Source organism: Ovis canadensis, chromosome 4 (assembly GCF_042477335.2).
Source record: "Ovis canadensis isolate MfBH-ARS-UI-01 breed Bighorn chromosome 4, ARS-UI_OviCan_v2, whole genome shotgun sequence".
In the NCBI taxonomy this organism is placed as follows: Eukaryota; Metazoa; Chordata; class Mammalia; order Artiodactyla; family Bovidae; genus Ovis; species Ovis canadensis.
In genome coordinates this window covers 82,024,442-82,044,347 of record NC_091248.1, presented here as the reverse complement: position 1 = coordinate 82,044,347, position 19,906 = coordinate 82,024,442, and the positions used below count along the sequence as shown (strand labels likewise).

Below are 19,906 nucleotides of genomic sequence, written 5' to 3'. Positions count from 1 at the left end.
CATGTTAACAATGGCCACTTGCTCATCTGCAACCCTTGTCTTTTTGTGAAAGAAAGAAAGAATGCCGGACCCATGCTCAGTTCTACAGTTTCTTTAAATACACTGCCCTGAGACAGCTTGTGAGTACGTGGCCACTCCCCATCGCGTGGTGAAGAGTTATAAAGTTCCTCCTAGCTGAAGACTTTGTTTTTATGAAATGAACCACATTGATAACACCCACAGGCATGTGAACTTTGGCATGGTTAACATCCTGCAGGCAATCACTGGCGGTGCGCTGGACCCAGAAGCATGAGAAGACGCCTCACCTGTCCTCACCGCAACTCCCTCTCTCTCTGTAAGTTGTCTGCTTGCAGTAACTGCAGCCAGGTGAGACCCTCTGCCTGCCTCTTGTCTGGACTAAGGGAGGGCACCTTAATGAACTGATGTATCCCATGGAGGATGTGTACCCCACCTGGAGATTCTCTCCACAAAGGACTCTCTTCCATTAAATTCAAAAAAGCTTTATTTTGTTCTTTACTCTGTGAACTGTCCCTCTCTTCCTTCTTTCTTTTTTGCCGCACCACATGGCATGTGGGATCTTAGTTCCTGACCTTAAGATGGAACCTGTACCTGCTGCAATGGAAGCATGGATTCCTAACCCCTGGACCACCAGGGAAGTCCTCCCTTCCTTCTTTTAATGAAAATACCTCCCAGACTCAGTCTCCACAGCACTGTATCCTCAAGGGACTTCACTAGGGTTGTTCTGGGAAGGTCTGGCAAGTTATCCTCAGCAGTCCCCACTGGCCCACTCCCAGTGCCTGAGGCAGGTAGATGGTCAAAATAACAATGTCTGGCCACTTCCATTTATTAAGCAACGATATTGTGTTGATCCCTACTCTTAAGTGTTCCATAAAAACAGTCCATTCTCTCTGTTCACTATAGGTATTTTCTATAACATCTCCCTAAACACTGAATTAGTTCTGAAACACCTCTTCCAGGGAAATGCAGGATTTGTTTCTTAATAGATTCTGATCACAACATTTGGCTCAACCAAACATTAGGTAACCTTGTTTTATGTGTGTTAAAGAAACCTTATTTAACATATATTGTTGCTGCAATAATATTAAATTCATGGCCAACAGCATACAACACATGCCTAAACAAAATCTAACTCACACTTTTCTCCATAAGGCATATCATAGCCTTCTTGTGCTCAAGAACACTAGACGGCACTTCAGCACTATGCATGGGAGCCCTTTTAAACAGCAAAATCACCAACAAAAAAGCACAAAGATGCAGAAAATGTGGCACTGAATAGACTGCCAAAAGGACATGTGTTTACGTTAGGAGAGCTGAAACAAGAAGGCAATGTTGCCTCATTTGCCCTCTGCTGAGAATGTGCCGATTGGGTAACTCAAATTTTTCATCACTCTGCACATACTCATGCATGACCACAAAGTGAGCAAGTATTGATTTGAGGATTACAGATCAATTTTAATTAGTAAGTGATGCAAATATAGAACCCACTAATAATGCGGCTTCCTTGGTGAAATAGTCACTTTGACAATGATACCTGAGCTGGAAGGAACCTCAGAAATCTCTTCCGGCTACTTTCTTTGAGACTTTGGGAGGATAGTATAGTGAGGTAACTTATCCAAAAACATCCATCGCATGTGTGATACACCTGGAACGAGAGTCTAGGTCTCTTATACCCAGTTGTTGCCCTTTCCATCACATGTTATTGGGACCAAATGCAACAATTTTAACTTGCTGGTGGCACTATATGCAAAACTTTGTGCACACTTCCTCCAGATTATTCTCTGCAATAATAAAAATTTGCTTTTGATGAGAATGTTCCATTTGAGGTCTTATAGTATATGGGCACAATGAACAACATGTATATTAAAAAAGGAAAATCTCAATCCTGAATGAAATGAGATATTAAAAGAACTCAATAAAATATTTGCAGCGAGAATAGGCTTTGACTTTTTAAAATTTAAGTTCCCCAGTGAGCCAATTCATAGATGGGTATAATGAGGGGGAAATGATGTGGAAAAAGGCAAATGTGCTGTGGAATTAGAGATGTGATCATGTGATGTATAAATGCATAAATAGGAAAGATGTGCCGAGATGTGGTATTTTAGTTGGAAAGTTACTAATGTATGCATATTTATAAATGTATTTTGATGCAAAAGGATCTCATTTTTTTAATATTCCAACAATTATACAAAATTAAGTTATTCCTTATTTGGCTAAAGAAGTACAGAATTTAAAACTCAAGGTAAAAACAGCTCATAACTAATATGGCCTGCAGGCTGTTTGATAAATGTGCATACTTAAAATAAACCTATGAACTAAAAAAAAAAAAAGAGAACAAAGAAAGAATAGGCAAAGATTTAGTATGTTCTCTGAATAAGATTCTCTGCTTATCATCAATAAGTAGATACAGATACATTATTTCTTTTACATATAAGATTTTTAATTCAAAGAATTGCAAGCCACCTTTCTTGCTAAGACTTTCTACATTCTGAAGTCCCTTTCTCACCACTATTATAAGTTCATCTATTCATTTGGAATGATAATTCAGATGTCCTTATCTAATATTTATGCAACACCTTCAGATACATGGTATGATAAACTTTTCTGTTATTTACAGAACAAGATAGTTACAACTCTGTTCATTTATTGCACTTTTCACATCATTAGAGAAGGAAGTTAAAGTTCTTATTCAAGGCCCCAACATCCCATTTATTTATCCATTTCTATCTGAATTGGTGTCTCAGAATCCATTCTTTGTACCCGTTAAGATAAATGATGTAATTCTCACTCATGCAGAACATTTTCTTACAGTTAATTTTGTAATGAACCATCTCTCCCCCAAAACAGAGCCTCATTTGTTTTAAGGATAATTTTTATTGCTGAGGAACATTTTGCAGTTTTAAAAGGATAATTTTGTTATTTATGTAACATTTTATGTCTTAAAAATTTTCTTTTCAAAGATTAAAAGCCATGATGGTCTCCTTTAGGAAAGCAGCTTATCCATCAGTAAGGATCCCATCCTCTTCCAAAAATGAATCGATTAATCATGTCAAAAGATCGCAGAGGCTGGTCATAGGGCAAAATGTGGCCTCCACCTCGAACAATTACCTTAAAGAAGAAAAACAGAAGAAAAGCTGAAATTTAGAAAACTGGATATTCTAAATACATGGAAACCTTTAATTTGGATTAAAATGTTCTTAAAGCTTACATGAAATAAAGAACATAGTGTATCGGTCCATGCTTTTGGATATGCTGATTGTCTGCTTTTGATAGCATTAATAATAGGTACCTTAAGGTAAGAAAGTTTTCAAATTGTGTAGTTATTTGATTTTACACCAAATTGCATCCATCTTTCATGTGTATGAAACTGGAAAATTTTTCTTTGTCTTTTTTTAGGTGGGAGCTGTCTGCTTCTCCATGCTGTGCTATAACTCTTACCTTGTTAGGGGCCTGAGGTTGGGAGACCTATCCTAGACCAGCTCTGGTTGCAACTAGGTAGAGAAATGTACCTAATTCTACTGTTCAGTAAGCTGGTCCATTGGCCTTCACACTAAGCTACACCTTTTACCTTAATTACATCTTCTACCTTAGTCTTTACCAGTAATAAAGGAGATATTTTGAGTCTCAAAAAAATTAAAACAACAAAAAAGAACTTGACACCTGAAATTTTAGAAGGCCTAAAATTTTTTTGAGCAGCAAAAAATTAGAATTCTATTTTTCCAAGATTTTATTATAAAACATTTTCAAACATATAGCAGATTTGAAAGAATTTCATATACACACCATTTAGATACTCTCATTAACACTTTACTCGTTTTCTTACAGCTGCATCTCACTGCCCATCTATTAATCCACCTTATCTTCTTGACACATTTCAGAGTAAGATGGGGATGTCAGTATACTCCTCCCAAATTCTGTGTAAAATTGACATACAGTGGGATTCTCCGGTGGCTTCCCTATTGGCTCAGACAGTAAAGAATCTGCCTGCAATGCAGGAGATGCCAGTTGATCCCTGGGTCGGGAAGATCCCCTGGAGAAGGAAATGGCAACCCACTCCAGTATTTTTGCCCGGAGAATCCCATGGACAGAGGAGCCTGATGGGCCACAGTCCATGAAGTTGCAGAGTTGGACCTGACTTAGTGAGTGACTCAACAACAACAACCAGGTCATACAATTGTTAAGTGGGGGAAGTAGCTAGAACCCTGGCTTCTGAGGTAAACACTAGTGTTTTAAATCAAATTCCAGTACTTTCACAATAATTTCTTACTGTGAAGGGAACTTTACGGCTTGGTCACAGAATGTTTCACCCATCTCTCCACATACTTTTGAGATAGTTAAGGACTATGAGGGAGAAGGAAATGGCACCCACTCCAGTGTTCTTGCCGAGAGAATCCCAGGGACCGGGGAGCCTGGTGGGCTGCCGTCTGTGGGGTTGCACAGAGTCTGACATGACTGAAGCGACTTAGCAGCAGCAGCAGCAGCAGCAGCAGCAAGGACTATGAGATGGACTTACCCCTCATTGGCCTTTGGAGACAACTGCTTCATGCTACCCTCCACCAGCAGTCAGCTGTGCCTTGCTGCTATGACAGCAGTGCCCATCTACATTTGTGTTCCAGCTCTCATTTGGAAACCCAGCATGTTCCCTTCTTTGTCACAGACCGAAAGCGAACACATCTGTGACAGGAGCCCAAGCACGTGACCCTGGAGAAAGACTTCTGCGGCCCCCACGACCCCAGGCTAGAATTCTCCTCCTGTGGTTTCCCATCCAGTCCTCCAGCCTCGGCAGGAATCAGATGAGCGATTTTCATGCAACTTCAGCTCAGCTGAGGACACAACGAAGTCGTGTTTATGACAAAACCCAGCTGCTTCAGCTGGAAATGAGTTTGGCAGCAATCGTCCAGAACAGTAAGAAACTGAATACTCAGGAGCTAAAGGTCATCCTGCCTCCCTCCCCGACCAGGGCTACTGCTAATGGAGGGCCAGCACAGTGCTTCATGGCCTGGGCTTGGGAGTCGGAGGACAGGAGCGTGACCAGAGGCACCGCAAACTGTATGACCTTGGGCAAGCAACTTAACATCTCTGTGTTTCAGTTTTCTTAACGGTACAACAGGGAATGAAATATTATGTCCTGAGATAGTTGTATAAGGAATTAAAGGGCTGATATCCATGGAACACAGCACAGTGCCTGGCCTGGGATGGTTCTTGAGAAATATTAGTTGTTGTAATTATTCTTCCAATAATTATCTCTACTCAAAATGTAAGATCAAAATTCATGTAACCAACATAACTAACGTAGAACATCATGTTCCTACATTAGCATAAAAATCTTGGTTTAAGGGAGTTGTTAAGAACAGTTGTTCTCAAACCTAAAGGGGAATAAAATTACCCAAGCTCGTTAAAGTAAATTGCTAGGTTCTCACCCTTAGACCTCCCAGTTCTGAAGGTCCCAGCCAGGGACTAAGAATTTGCACTTCTAACAATTGCACAGTAATTCTGGTGCTGTCGGTCCAAAGACTACTCTTTGAGGACCTCTATTTAAAAGAACTTCCTATTTTGTGGCAGGTTGTTCTGTTTTTACATCAAGGGAAATCACAAAGAAAAATTTGTGTAACATCTACTAATGACCTCACCTTAGTGTATTTTTTTCTAATCATCTGCTCTCCTGGTGTTTATACACACACACACAGACACACACACACACCCTTCTACACACACACAAACACACACACACACACCCTTCTACATCCATGATAATCAAGTAGTGAAGAAGAGATGACAGTGACAGGGGTTAGGTGTTACAATTCTTATTCTCAGTGACTTGCCTGATCCTTGATCCAGTTCTGAGCTGCCATACGTAATGACCAAATGACATCATAAATGGTGTCATTAAGATTGGAAAGAAAAGCTCATTTAAGAACAAAGTCTTTTTCACATGCCACAAAATTCTCAAAGTATGTTCTCTAGCAGATTCCCATATAGCATTTTCCTGAAGTTAACCTCAAAAATGAATTTATGAGTGCTGAAAAAATAAACTACTCTGTTGTAATAGCCACGCCACTCACCACTCACAAATCAAGGACACAAACCACTCCAGAGTTTTTAGAGGTGTGTATGTGACAGGGCCATGATTATATATTTAAATGTGACCAGACTAATCTTGAGCCTCCCTGGATAGAAATGGTCTCATCACCAGAAACTGGATATTTTGGGTGCTTTCACATTAGAACTGAAACTGCTAAACTCATGTGTTCCAGAGGTCATGAATTTTAAAAGGGTTATACAAAACACTTTAAAGCTTCATTCCACTTTATGTTTTAGAAAAGAATATGATTCTCCATGGAACTAGAAACATGGACCGGGCAATAAAGATTTATCAACTGTGCCTTTTGAGATGAAATATAAGGGGAAATTCACAATGGGTGTGTTGACACAGATGTGTCATGGGAGACTTCAGGGGGGGTCAAGGAGGAGCAGATCACTGGACAGACAGTGGTGAGTGGGGAGGAGGAAAGAGATGCAGTAAAGACAGGAAACTGCGTTCAGAAACAGTGGGGCATGAAACTGCATTGCACATGCAAGAATCTGAAAGGAGTTCCAGTTATGAGGAATTAGAAGGAAAGCAGAAGGAGCAGCTGAACAGGTAAACCCCATATGACATGCTGCTGGGACCTTTTCATACAGGATTTGTGTGTGTGTGTTAAAATACACATAACATAAAATTATCACTCTAACCATTTTACTATGAACAATTCAGTAACGTTTAATATATTCACAATGTTGAGCAACCATCACCACTATCCAGTTGCAGAATATTTTCATCACTGCAAAGGAAACCTGTACCCATTAGCAATCACTTTCCATTCCTGTCTCCCTGCCAGTCTCTGACAATCACTAACCTACTTTTTGTTTCTATGTTTTTGTTGCCTATTCTGGGTATATCCTTGAGAGGTTTAAGCAGAATAGTGATATGCTCAGATCTGCATTAAAGGAAGATGACTTCATAGCCACTGAGGGGGCTGGTATGAAGGAAATGATACTGGGGCAAGGAGGCAAGTTAGGAGACTAGCTGTTCAGGTGAGAAATGATGTGAAGCAGAGATGGTAAGAAGGCGAGAGAAGAGGGATGTTGGGGTTGAACCTGAAAAATTAGTGATTAATCAGGTATAAAGTTAAGTGGAAAACTCTCTCCCTGCTCCCCAACACATGAACATCCTTCCCATTCCAGGCTTCTGAACATGCAGCTTGGTTATTAACCAAGAGGCACACGGCCAAAGCAGGTCAGGAGGCAGGTGAAAGAGGGCAGTTGTTTTTTTTTTTTTATGGATGACTGTGGCTGTGTGCCAATAAAACTGGACACTGAAATTAGAATTTCATACAACTGTTACGTGAAACAAAAATCATATTCTTTTTTTTCAAACATTGCTGCTGCTGCTGCTGCTAAGTCGCTTCAGTCGTGTCCGACTCTGTGCGACCCCATAGACGGCAGCCCACCAGGCTCCCCCGTCCCTGGGATTCTCCAGGCAAGAACACTGGAGTGGGTTGCCATTTCCTTCTCCAATGCATGAAAGTGAAAAGTGAAAGTGAAGTTGCTCAGTCACGTCCAACTCTTAGCAACCCCATGGACTGCAGCCCACCAGGCTCCTCTGTCCATGGGATTTTCCAGGCAAGAGTACTGGAGTGCGGTGCCATTTGGCTTGTGTGCCACAGGCAGAGAGGCAGAGTTGGCCAACCCTGGCTTTAGAACACATCTTCCTGACATCACCATGAGGCAAGTGGCAAACATCACCCTTGCCACTTCATGTAGTAGAGCGCGAGAATCTGAGAGTTCATCCAGATTAGTTTCCCTCTCCTCCGATTCACAGAGGAGGTTTTGGTGCCTGACTTCAGGCCATACAGCTTGTGAGTGACAGTGTCAGGCTGGAGCTTGGGTGTCTTGATTTAAGTCTTACCTACCTTCTCCCACTCGATTCCAAAAATCAAAATTTAAGATTTCATCCACAGCCACAAAGTCCTTCTGCCATTTCTCATCAGCAGTTCATCATTTTTTTTTTCACTTTAAAGGAATTTATTCTAATAAATACCTTAAAATTAAGGATTAAGCTCAAGTTATACAGAGAATTATTATTTTCAAAAAATTTTTATTTATTTATTTATTTTAAAGAGGACAGATTTCTAGTTCTTGTTTTCTACTACAGATTGATGGAGACACTCAAGATCATCTTGTTTGTTTGTGACTTACATTAAGTTCTTTTATTATTTTTATTCCATTCCACATTTACAAATGTTTACCTTTTCACTTTCAGAGGTGAACCCTGAGTATAAGTTAAATAAATAGGCATTCAACTAAAATGTATACTAAAAAGAAAAGGTACTTGGGAATAAGAATAAAAAATAAGCCAAAGCTTGCTAGCAGCCACCTCATAACAAAAGAGTGAGGCAAATCACTTTCAATAAAAGAAAAAAAGCCAAGATCAAGGCTCAGTGTTGCTCCCACAACACTCTGGGAAGACTCCTTCACATTTACTACTGTAAGCTCTACTATAGCAAATGATCATGGAGGCAAAAAGGTACTTTGCTGCTGCTGCTGCTGCTAAGTCGCTTTAGTCGTGTCCGACTCTGTGCGACCCCATAGACGGCTTTAGCTGACCTAAATATAGCCACAGCAGCGGCATCATTTCTAGAGTAGTCAATACATAACTTTGGTGCTACCTTACAGTTCCAAGGTGCTTTCCAGGTGCACCATCTAACTTAATCAATTGAAACAAAATCATAATTTAGGATTTCTACTTTTCATTATGACACATTAATAGCATGTGCCAAACCAATGCCACTATTAAAAACAACAATAAAAACTTAAGATCATGGAATCATGAGTCAGCAGATCTAGATTTGAGCCTAGTTCTGTGACTTGGGCACAATGACTTAATTATCCCTATTTTCCCATCTGTAAAATGGAGATAGGAATTAAGGCAACCAGTTGTCTCAGTTTACCCAGGACTGAGAAGTTATTAGGAGCATAGAACCTTTAGCGCTAATGCTGAAATCTGGAATGGTTAGTCACCATAAGAAAAGTAACCTTTCACCATTGCAACGAAAAGAATAAAATACTTAGGAATATATCTACCTAAAGAAACTAAAGACCTATATATAGAAAACTATAAAACACTGATGAAAGAAATCAAAGAGGACACTAATAGATGGAGAAATATACCATGTTCATGGATTGGAAGAATCAATATAGTGAAAATGAGTATACTACCCAAAGCAATTTACAAATTCAATGCAATCCCTATCAAGCTACCAGCCACATTTTTCACAGAACTAGAACAAATAATTTCAAGATTTGTATGGAAATACAAAAAACCTCGAATAGCCAAAGCAATCTTGAGAAAGAAGAATGGAACTGGAGGAATCAACTTGCCTGACTTCAGGCTCTACTACAAAGCCACAGTCATCAAGACAGTATGGTACTGGCACAAAGACAGACATATAGATCAATGGAACAAAATAGAAAGCCCAGAGATAAATCCACACACATATGGACACCTTATCTTTGACAAAGGAGGCAAGAATATACAATGGAGTAAAGACAATCTCTTTAACAAGTGGTGCTGGGAAAACTGGTCAACCACTTGTAAAAGAATGAAACTAGATCACTTTCTAACACCGCACACGAAAATAAACTCAAAATGGATTAAAGATCTAAATGTAAGATCAGAAACTATAAAACTCCTAGAGGAGAACATAGGCAAAACACTCTCAGACATAAATCACAGCAGAATCCTCTATGATCCACCTCCCAGAATTCTGGAAATAAAAGCAAAAATAAACAAATGGGATCTAATTAAAATTAAAAGCTTCTGCACAACAAAGGAAAATATAAGCAAGGTGAAAAGACAGCCTTCTGAATGGGAGAAAATAATAGCAAATGAAGCAACTGACAAACAACTAATCTCAAAAATATACAAGCAACTTATGCAGCTCAACTCCAGAAAAATAAACGACCCAATCAAAAAATGGGCCAAAGAACTAAATAGACATTTCTCCAAAGAAGACATACGGATGGCTAACAAACACATGAAAAGATGCTCAACATCACTCATTATTAGAGAAATGCAAATCAAAACCACAATGAGGTACCACTTCACACCAGTCAGAATGTCTGTGATCCAAAAATCTGCAAGCAATAAATGCTGGAGAGGGTGTGGAGAAAAGGGAACTCTCCTACACTGTTGGTGGGAATGCAAACTAGTACAGCCACTATGGAGAACAGTGTGGAGATTCCTTAAAAAATTGCAAATAGAACTACCTTATGACCCAGCAATCCCACTGCTGGGCATACACACCGAGGAAACCAGAATTGAAAGAGACACATGTACCCCAATGTTCATCGCAGCACTGTTTATAATAGCCAGGACATGGAAACAACCTAGATGTCCATCAGCAGATGAATGGATAAGAAAGCTGTGGTATATATACACAATGGAGTATTACTCAGCCGTTAAAAAGAATTCATTTGAATCAGTTCTGATGAGATGGATGAAACTGGAGCCGATTATACAGAGTGAAGTAAGCCAGAAAGAAAAACGCCAATACAGTATACTAACACATATATATGGAATTTAGGAAGATGGCAATGACGACCCTGTATGCAAGACAGGGAAAGAGACACAGATGTGTATAACGGACTTTTGGACTCAGAGGGAGAGGGAGAGGGTGGGATGATTTGGGAGAATGACATTCTAACATGTATACTATCATGTGAATTGAATCGCCAGTCTATGTCTGACGCAGGATGCAGCATGCTTGGGGCTGGTGCATGGGGATGACCCAGAAAGATGTTATGGGGAGGGAGGTGGGAGGGGGGTTCATGTTTGGGAATGCATGTAAGAATTAAAGATTTTAAAATTTAAAAAATAAAAAACTAAAAAAAAAAAAGTAACCTTTCTGTGAGAATTCAGAGAAACGGTGCATATAAAATATCCGATGGCACTCAGTCCACAGATGCATATTAAGCTCGTACCACGTAGCATATAGGCAAATAATAAGCACTTAGCCAGAGTGTCATTATCTGAATTTTAATAGTCAACTGAGTATGTTTTCCTTTTAAGAGCAGAGAAAGATTAGAAGTTACTAAGAACTGTAAACTTTATTACTATACTTTTTCAGAAAGATAGATCACAATATTTTCTTTAGGAAGGGATATATTTCTCTACCAGACTTCTTTTATTTCCATGCTATCAATCCTTCCTTCCATGGGAAAGAAGGTCCCAATTAAAGTAAGGAAGCAACTTAAATAAGAAATCAAACCTTTGTCAATATTCTTACCTGTCTAGAGCAAACTGTATCCCTTAAGCCTGCCAACACCAAGATCCATCCCATTCTTTCCCTCCACCCCCTTTCACCACATGCAATGCCAAACACCCTTTTCTCTCCACACAGAAATGTCAAGCAAGCAAGACCTTACTTGTCTTAGCAGAATGGCAAAAAGCCACTGTCTTTTTTGCCTTTTAAGAACACACTTTATAACACAGGATTTGATGCAGTTAAAAAGTAATCAAATTTTTACTTCCTTCATGTCCAGTTTTTATACTTGATATCCACAAGGGAATAAAAAGCACAATCCAGTTCATTAATTACCTTCCTCAGTATCTAACTTTATGAGCTACATACAGTTTGTAGTTTTCTTTTGGAGGAGAGACTGAGAGTGGAGGAGAGGGCAGAGGTTAGAGCAGCAAATGCTCTCTGCCAGGAGTGGTGTGAGGACTTAGATCCTGACTCACTGTCTGCTGGGTAACATGGAAACAAGGGCCAGCCGACTTGCCAAAATCTGGCTTCCTGCAAACAGCAGTGTGGGTTGGCTCCAGCAGTGGTGCTCTGAAGTTCTTTTCCACTGGCTCAGGAGATTGGATTAATGAGCACATTGCTGATCTACTTCACATTCAGAGACATCATGTTGGTACCCTGAAATCAGCCATGGTGGGACAGCTTACACCATGGAAATCAGCAAGCACTAGAGATCTGGGTCTCCCTTCCTCTCCAAGCTAGTTTACCTCAGACCACTGGTTCTCTGATACTTTGACTCTCCTGGGGAAACATGAAATCTTAGGCCATTCTTCCTCTTTCCCAAAGCAAAAGAAATATTCATTCAAATACATAAATTATAAGGCCCAAATCTCTGAAACCTTGGCTCAGGATATCAGATGGGCTGGGTTTCAAATATTTGCAAGAAGGTAAGAATATTAATGGACTTTCCTGGTGGCCCAGTGGTAAAGAATCTGTCTGCTAATGCAGGAGATGCAGGTTTGAGCCCTCGGTTGGGAAGATCCTCTGGAAAAAGAAATGGCAACCCACTCCAGTATTCCTACCTGGGGAATCCCATGGACAGAGGAACCTGGTGGGCCACAGTCTGAAGTGAAGTGAAGTGAAGTCACTCAGTCGTGTCCGACTCCTTGTGACCCCAAGGACTGTAGCCTACCAGGCTCCTCCCTCCATGGGATTCTCCAGGCAAGAGTACTGGAGTGGGTTGCCGTTTCCTTCTCCAGGGGATCTTCCCAACCCAGGGATCGAACCCAGGTCTCCTGCATTCCAGGCAGACGCTTTAACCTCTGAGCCACCAGGGAAGCCTATGAGGTTGCAAAAAGAGTCAGACATGACTTAGCGACTGAACAACAAGAATAGTAATATCTGCCTGCTTCCAATCTACACCGTCTTTACTGATAAACCAAAAAGTGCAGGCAAAAATAGTGCCTGTAGTCCAGCTGACAATGCAGCAATATCACAACACAACCTTATTTTGTTCCTTCATTTCTCTACCCACTCTACACTGTACCATGTTGGCTCCATTTAATATTCCCATAAGCAACTTGGTTCCTATAAGCAACCAGATAAGTAAATCTGGTTACACTTCAAACTAAAACAACAAAAAGTTACTGTTTAAAAAGCAAACCCCAATTCCCTTTGTTCCTCAAATATCATTAATTTTTAAAACCCATTCTCCATGTGTGGATAATACTTTAAATGTTAGCCTTCTTAGTATTTATTCACTTTCCATAATGAAATGGTTCTCTGTTAAATTTCAATAGGTTATTAAAAAAAAAACAACTTAGCAGCTAAGAGAAAATTATGCATCATTGCTTAGTTGTTATACCTCAGCAAATAGATCTGCTATCCAATTTATATTTTAGATAACACAATAAATTAGCTCCCTGAGTATTAACTAAGTGCATATTTGGGTAGCTTAATTTAGAAGCATTCTTTTTATGCTAATCAGTCCTCCCTAATGAAATAGAATCACATGAACTAAACCGACTCTTGGCAAACAGTCAGAGTAAAATTGGGAGTTGCTATTGTTTATTATTTCCTTTGTTTTCAGGAAGCAAGCTCTGTGTGTGTGTGTGTTTTTTTAAGAAAAGGGAAAAAAAAATCATCAAATACCGAGAATTCAATTTTTTTTTGGAGAGGACACACGAGTCAGCCACTGAGATAATCAAACTTCTACAACTCCTTCCATAAATTTTTGTTTCCCAGAATATTTCTCCGTTTTTCTTTTATGTAACACAGAAAGGAAATAGTCTTCGGTGGACATAAACAATGCATCCTTTCGCTTGATGGGAATTGTTTTGAACTATTCATTATCTCAGCATGTCTAGTCTATTTCCTAGAAGAAATTCTGGTGTGTACAAGTGGTGAGCCACTACTACATTCCTTGAGACTGTAGTATTTGAATACACACAGTTGTGAGAGGGGTGTGGGCATAAGGTAGGGGCCAACTTGATTTTAATTCTAATTCACTGAAATTTCCTGGGTGCTAGGAACTGTGCTAAGGGGCTTGCTACAAACATAAATCAGATATCATTCCTGTCCTCAAGGAGCTCCATGTCAAATAGGGGAGAAAGGTAAATGAAACCCCTGGGGGGGTGCCTGCAACAGGAGCTGGACATAGAGATGCAGAAAAGGAGGAATTCTGGGAGAAGGGCTTCCTAGAGGTGATACTGGCATTTAGCTCTGAAAAGCAAATGGGGGTTTTCCAGGCAGTTGGAGGAGGAAGAAGGGCCTGGTATGAAAAGCAGAGGGAATCCCATGGGAATTACTGGCTGACAAAATAGTAAGGTGTGTTTGGGGAACTATAACATGTTTTGCTTTGTTTTTCAGGATTCTAATTAAGAAAGAGGGAGAGTGAGAATCCAGGTTGGGGAAGGAAGCACAGGCCAGATCAAGTAGCCTTACTTATGTGTGTATAGGGTTCGGACTTCATTCTTCAGGGAGTTAGTGAGAGATTTTAGACAAGGATAAAACTGGATTGGACTTACATTCTGGAAAAAGCACAAAGAGAAGGGTAGGTTAGAGAGGAAGAATACTAGTTAAGACCAGCTAAGGAGGCTATTTTAAAAGGAAAAAGTTTAAACAACAAGTTAAAACACATATTCAGAGTGTTCCTGAACAGCATCTTTCAAAATTTGTGCCTGTTCTTAAAACACCACAAAGCAAAAACTGTTTCACTTAAGAAATCATAACGTAGTATAGCCAATTTTTTTATATCCTCCAAAATGCTGTATGTTTTCTAATTGGTTTGTATAAAATTAGTGTTTTTCAAGTAGTTCTTTGTGGTTTCTGTGTCAAGCACTAGGAAGTGAGTAAAATCAAGTCAATGAGAAGGGTACTATAAACCAAATGCAAGAAAGGCTAGCTAAAGAACGGGGTGAGTCGTATTTGCCAATAGCTATTCTTTTTTTCTTTTTCTTTTGGTTTATAGCTTCTTTTTTTTTTAACAACTTTATTTTACTTTACGATACTGTACTGGTTTTGCCATATATTGACATGAATCCACCATGGGTGTACATGCGTTCCCAAACATGAACCCCCCTCCCACCTCCCTCCCCATAACATCTCTCTGGGCCATCACCGTGCAACAGCCCCAAGCATTCTGTATCCTACATCGGACATAGACTGGTGATTCGATTCTTACATGATAGTATACATGTTTCAATGCCATTCTCCCAAATCATCCAACCCTCTCCCTCTCCCTCTGAGTCCAAAAGTCCGCTATACACATCTGTGTCTTTTTTGCTGTCTTGCATACAGGGTCGTCATTGCCATCTTTCTAAATTCCATATATATGTGTTAGTATACTGTATTGGTGTTTTTCTTTCTGGCTTACTTCATTCTGTATAATCGGCTCCAGTTTCATCCATCTCATCAGAACTGATTCAAATGTATTCTTTTTAACGGCTGAGTAATACTCCATTGTGTATATATACCACAGCTTTCTTATCCATTCATCTGCTGATGGACATCTAGGTTGTTTCCATGTCCTGGCTATTATAAACAGTGCTGCGATGAACATTGGGGTACATGTGTCTCTTTCAATTCTGGTTTCCTCAGTGTGTATGCCCAGCAGTGGGATTGCTGGGTCATAAGGCAGTTCTATTTGCAATTTTTTAAGGAATCTCCACACTGTTCTCCATAGTGGTTGTACTAGTTTGCATTCCCAACAACAGTGTAGGAGGGTTCCCTTTTCTCCACACCCTCTCCAGCATTTATTGCTTGCAGATTTTTGGATCAAAGACATTCTGACTGGTGTGAAGTGGTACCTCATTGTGGTTTTGATTTGCATTTCTCTAATAATGAGTGATGTTGAGCATCTTTTCATGTGTCTGTTAGCCATCCGTATGTCTTCTTTGGAGAAATGTCTATTTAGTTCTTTGACCCATTTTTTGATTGGGTCGTTTATTTTTCTGGAATTGAGCTGCATAAATTGCTTGTATATTTTTGAGATTAGTTGTTTGTCAATTGTTTCATTTGCTATTATTTTCTCCCATTCAGAAGGCTGTCTTTTCACCTTGCTTATATTTTCCTTTGTTGTGCAGAAGCTTTTAATTTTAATTAGACCCTATTTGTTTATTTTTGCTTTTATTTCCAGAATTCTGGGGGGTGGATCATAGAGGATCCTGCTGTGATTTATGTCAGAGAGTGTTTTGCCTATGTTCTCCTCTAGGAGTTTTATAGTTTCTGGTCTTACATTTAGATCTTTAATCCATTTTGAGTTTATTTTTGTGTGCGGTGTTAGAAAGTGATCTAGTTTCATTCTTTTACAAGTGGTTGACCAGTTTTCCCAGCACCACTTGTTAAAGAGATTGTCTTTACTCCATTGTATATTCTTGCTTCCTTTGTCAAAGATAAGGTGTCCATATGTGTGTGGATTTATCTCTGGGCTTTCTATTTTGTTCCATTGATCTATATGTCTGTCTTTGTGCCAGTACCATACTGTCTTGATGACTGTGGCTTTGCAGTAGAGCCTGAAGTCAGGCAAGTTGATTCCTCCAGTTCCATTCTTCTTTCTCAAGATTGCTTTGGCTATTCGAGGTTTTATGTATTTCCATACAAATCTTGAAATTATTTGTTCTAGTTCTGTGAAAAATATAGCTGGTAGCTTGATAGGGATTGCATTGAATTTGTAAATTGCTTTGGGTAGTATACTCATTTTCACTATATTGATTCTTCCGATCCATGACCATGGTATATTTCTCCATCTATTAGTGTCCTCTTTGATTTCTTTCATCAGTGTTTTATAGTTTTCTATATATAGGTCTTTAGTTTCTTTAGGTAGATATATTCCTAAGTATTTTATTCTTTTCGTTGCAATGGTGAATGGAATTGTTTCCTTAATTTCTTTTTCTACTTTCTCATTATTAGTGTATAGGAATGCAAGGGATTTCTGAATGTTGATTTTATATCCTGCAACTTTACTATATTCATTGATTAGCTCTAGTAATTTTCTGGTGGAGTCTTTAGGGTTTTTTATATAGAGGATCATGTCATCTGCAAACAGTCAAAGTTTTACTTCTTCTTTTCCAATTTGGATTCCTTTTATTTCTTTTTCTGCTCTGATTGCTGTGGCCAAAACTTCCAGAACTATGTTGAATAGTAGCGGTGAAAGTGGGCACCCTTGTCTTGTTCCTGCCTTTAGGGGAAATGCTTTCAATTTTTCACCATTGAGGATAATGTTTGCTGGGGGTTTGTCATATATAGCTTTTATTATGTTGAGGTATGTTCCTTCTATTCCTGCTTTCTGGAGAGTTTTATCATAAATGGATGTTGAATTGTCAAAGGCCTTCTCTGCATCTATTGAGATAATCATATGGCTTTTATTTTTCAATTTGTTACTGTGGTGAATTACATTGATTGATCTGCGGATATTGAAGAATCCTTACATCCCTGGGATAAAGCCCACTTGGTCATGGTGTATGATCTTTTTAATGTGTTGTTGGATTCTGATTGCTAGAATTTTGTTGAGGATTTTTGCATCTATGTTCATCAGTGATATTGGCCTGTAGTTTTCTTTTTTTGTAGTATCTTTGTCAGATTTTGGTATTAGGGTGATGGTGGCCTCATAGAATGAGTTTGGAAGTTTACCTTCCTCTGCAATTTTCTGGAAGAGTTTGAGGAGGATAGGTGTTAGCTCTTCTCGAAATTTTTGGTAGAATTCAGCTGTGAAGCCATCTGGACCTGGGCTTTTGTTTGCTGGAAGATTTCTAATTACAGTTTCAATTTCCGTGCTTGTGATAGGTCTGTTAAGATTTTCTATTTCTTCCTGGTTCAGTTTTGGAAAATTGTATTTTTCTAAGAGTTTGTCCATTTCTTCCACGTTGTCCATTTTATTGGCATATAATTGCTGATAGTAGTCTCTTATGATCCTTTGTATTTCTCTGTTGTCTGTTGTGATTTCTCCATTTTCATTTCTAATTTTATTGATTTGATTTTTCTCTCTTTGCTTCTTGATGAGTCTGGCTAATGGTTTGTCAATTTTATTTATCCTTTCAAAGAACCAGCTTTTGGTTTTGTTGATTTTTGCTATGGTCTCTTTTGTTTCTTTTGCATTTATTTCTGCCCTAATTTTTAAGATTTCTTTCCTTCTACTAACTCTGGGGTTCTCCAATTCTTCCTTTTCTAGTTGCTTTAGGTGTAGAGTTAGGTTATTTATTTGACTTTTTTCTTGTTTCTTGAGGTATGCCTGTATTGCTATGAACTTTCCTCTTAGCACTGCTTTTATAGTGTCCCACAGGTTTTGGGTTGTTGTGTTTTCATTTTCATTAGTTTCTATGCATATTTTTATTTCTTTTTTGATTTCTTCTGTGATTTGCTGGTTATTCAGAAGTGTGTTGTTCAACCTCCATATGTTGGAATTTTTAATAGTTTTTCTCCTGTAATCCAATAGCTATTCTTAATTTTCTGGTAAGACTCACAGCAAAGCAACTGGCTAAACCATTTCCTTGTTCTTTCAGTGGAAAAGTGATGGAAGTGTTAGAAAAAGATTCAGATTTTTCTCCCTGTAGTCCAGAGCTTGCCTGCAAATCCAGACATATGTTGAAATGTCTCTTTTATTAGTTGCTTCTTATACTAAGCCACTGTTGGTAAGCTGAGGCAAAAAGGTGCTGAAAGACTAAATTTCTAATTGCTTTAAGCTGGGTATTTTGATAGCCAACATTAACCCAGGTCATCCAAAAAGAAAATTGCATCTCCCAACTAGAGGAGCACTAAGACTTAGACATGACACGTCCATTCCATCCTTTTACTGGGTGTGGATGCTACAGTCTTTTAATTGACAATAGCCAGAGAAGAATATGGGAATGAGAGCGAGAGAAAAGGAAGCTAGACTATGAATGTTAGACATTAGGCCCCTTTCCACTTCACAAGCTCAGGTGAAAGATGCCCAGAAACAAGTCCAGGAGTTGGTGATACAGTGGAATAATCAGAAGTCTTGTATATTACTGGCAAGAATACAATCAACTGGGAAAACAATTTGGCGTTACCTAAGGAAGCTAAAGAGGTTCAAACACTATTAAGTCATCTGTTCTACCTCTATGCATTATTCTTAAGAGAAACTCTAGCATGCAGGCTCAAGGAGATATGTGCAGTAATATTGTTCATAGCAGCAATATTTATAGTAACAGAAAGCTGGAAACAACCCAAATGCCCATCAACAGTGGAATGGATGAATGATGTAATCATATGATAGAATGCTATTCAGCAGTGAAAAGGAACAAAGCACAATCCTGAACATATCAACATGGGTGAATCTCAAAATATTGAAGAGCAAAAGTACAGTGTTGCAAAATATATATAGAAGAATTATTTTTATGTAGAACTGGATCATTAAAAAAGCAAGAGAGTTCCAGAAAAACATCTATTTCTGCTTTATTGACTTCTGCTTTGACTGTGTGGATCACAATAAACTGTGGAAAATTCTGAAAGAGATGTGAATACCAGACCACCTAACCTGCCTCTTGAGAAACCTATATGCAGGTCAGGAAGCAACAGTTAGAAATGGACATGGAACAACAGACTGGTTCCAAATAGGAAAAGGAGTATGTCAAGGCTGTATATTGTCACCCTGCTTATTTAACTTATATGCAGAGTACATCATGGGAACCGCTGGACTGGAAGAAGCACAAGCTGGAATCAAGATTCTGGGAGAAATATCAATAACCTCAGATATGCAGATGACACCACCTTTATGGCAGAAAGTGAAGAGGAACTAAAGAGCCTCTTGATAAAAGTGAAAGAGGAGAGTGAAAAAGTTGGCCTAAAGCTCAACATTCAGAAAACGAAGATCATGGCATCTGGTCCCATCACTTCATGGGAAATAGATGTGGAAACAGTGGAAACAGTGTCAGACTTTATTTTGGGGGCTCCAAAATCACTGCAGATGGTGATTGCAGCCATGAAATTAAAAGACGCTTACTCTTTGGAAGGAAAGTTATGACCAACCTAGATAGCATATTCAAAAGCAGAGACATTACTTTGTCAACAAAGGTCCGTCTACTCAAGGCTATGGTTTTTCCTGTGGTCGTGTATGGATGTGAAAGTTGGACTGTGAAGAAAGCTGA

The 19,906-nt window shown here is 39.1% G+C and overlaps 1 protein-coding gene and 1 non-coding gene across 10 annotated transcripts in view; both read right to left on the bottom strand.

Moving 5' to 3' along the window:
• Positions 1-2,872: 2,872 nt before the first annotated feature.
• CPVL (carboxypeptidase vitellogenic like) overlaps positions 2,873-19,906 on the bottom strand; it is a 133,153-nt gene continuing 116,119 nt past the window's right edge. For all 9 annotated transcript variants that reach the window (XM_069586756.1, XM_069586755.1, XM_069586761.1 and 6 more), the window contains one exon: positions 2,873-3,126. In XM_069586756.1, coding sequence (XP_069442857.1) covers positions 3,022-3,126 — 105 coding nt within the window. In that variant the 3' untranslated portion in view covers positions 2,873-3,021. The remainder of the gene's footprint in view (positions 3,127-19,906) is intronic.
• TRNAS-GGA (transfer RNA serine (anticodon GGA)) lies at positions 12,569-12,640 on the bottom strand. The gene has a single exon. It is a non-coding gene; the product is annotated as a tRNA-Ser (tRNA).